We start from the raw sequence: 1,548 nt of genomic DNA, 5'->3' as shown, positions 1-1,548 counted from the left end.
CACGTGACACTGAAGACTGGGGTAATGATGCTGAAGATTCAGCTTTTCCATCACTGGAATAAATTACATTTTTAAATATATTCAAATAGAAACATTATTTTAAATTGTAATAATAGTTCACAATATAGCCGTTTCATCAAATAAGCTCAGTCTTGGTGAGGTGAACATAAGACACTTCTTTCAAAAACAAAAAAATCTTACAGACCCCACACTGTAATGGCAGTCTATAATTGTTTTAATCACCATTTATATAATTTTAATATAGTTAATTTATACTATTTAATTTTATAATATCCAATGAATTGCTTAATTCATTTACATTTTTATTATTTTTAAATAGTAATTTTTTGTTACATGTAGTCTCTTAATATGAAGTCTTAAAACTGCCTGTAACTGTAATATTTAGACAAGAATTGGGAAAAAAAAGTTTTAAAATGTTTTGGCAAAGTTTAAATAATTGTATGTATAGCATGTTACACTATAGAACATTGCTGTCGATATTTGACATGTCAGGTCAGCTTCTGGTGATGTGCAGTAATCTGTTTTGTTCATTCTGTTTTTTTTTTTCTCTATTGATTTACTATATTGACTTAAGCCATAGTTTTTGCCCACTTATTAGTCAAAGGTTGATTAAGTAATGGCTTATGACGCTCTTTCGATCTTCAGGGCCGCATGTTCCGCTGCAGCGCAGAGTGTTGTGAGAATCCCGGCCACTCCATGAACCAGGTGCACCAGTGTATCGACCGCTGCCACACACCGCTGGCTAAAGCTCAAGGACTGGTCACCAGTGAACTCCAGCAGTTTCAGGTCAGTCGACTTCTGTCAGCCATCGTTCACTTTTAGTCTTATAGCTGGAATAATGTCATATAGACTAACCATTTATTCATCGACGACAGGATCGTCTCACGAGGTGTACAATGCACTGTAACGACAAGGCCAAGGATCTGTTTGACTCCGGGGCGAAGGAGCCTGCCGTGCGGGCGCTGATGGACAGCTGTGTGGGCAGCTGTGTGGACGAACACCTGAGCCTGCTGCCCAGCATGACTCGCAGACTGAAGGACAGCCTGAACTCAATAGCTCAGTGAAGCTCTGACTGTGGCTGAGGCTGTAGGAAATGATTCTTGTGGACTCGTGAGTTTACTGGATGGAGGATTGTGATTGCCGTCACCTGATTGTGGCTTGGTGAATGGCATGTGCTGATTTCTGTGTCCATATTGTTTGTGGTTTTTGTACAGACAATAAATGTGATCAAACCAACTTGCTGCCTGTTGAATGACAGAGGGAGGGAAACATTATGTAATCTAGCAAAACTATTAGGGTCAATCTCTTGACAACTGTCTAGAAATGTCCAGGACATTTCACCACTAAATAAATAAAAAAGAATATATACCTTATAATATATAAGAATATATTATTTTAAACGAATATATACCTGGCTTAACATATACCTAAAATACATTTATATACAGGTGCATTTAAAAAAATTAGCATATCGTGAAAAAGTTCTTTTTGTAACTTATTTCAAAAAGTGAAACTTTCATATATTCT

General features: G+C 36.8%; 1 protein-coding gene across 1 annotated transcript; it reads left to right on the top strand.

Annotated features, from left to right (window-relative positions):
- The first annotated feature begins 652 nt into the window (after positions 1-652).
- LOC107683033 (protein FAM136A-like) lies at positions 653-1,253 on the top strand. The gene is made up of 2 exons (XM_016479128.1): positions 653-807; positions 897-1,253. Exons 1-2 carry the CDS (start codon positions 673-675, stop codon positions 1,083-1,085), a joined length of 324 nt encoding a protein of 107 aa, XP_016334614.1. The 5' UTR covers positions 653-672; the 3' UTR covers positions 1,086-1,253.
- Positions 1,254-1,548: the final 295 nt, after the last annotated feature.

This window comes from Sinocyclocheilus anshuiensis, unplaced genomic scaffold (assembly GCF_001515605.1).
Source record: "Sinocyclocheilus anshuiensis isolate Anshui unplaced genomic scaffold, SAMN03320099.WGS_v1.1 C32831253, whole genome shotgun sequence".
NCBI lineage: Eukaryota > Metazoa > Chordata > Actinopteri > Cypriniformes > Cyprinidae > Sinocyclocheilus > Sinocyclocheilus anshuiensis.
This window is presented reverse-complemented; position numbering and strand designations above follow the sequence as displayed.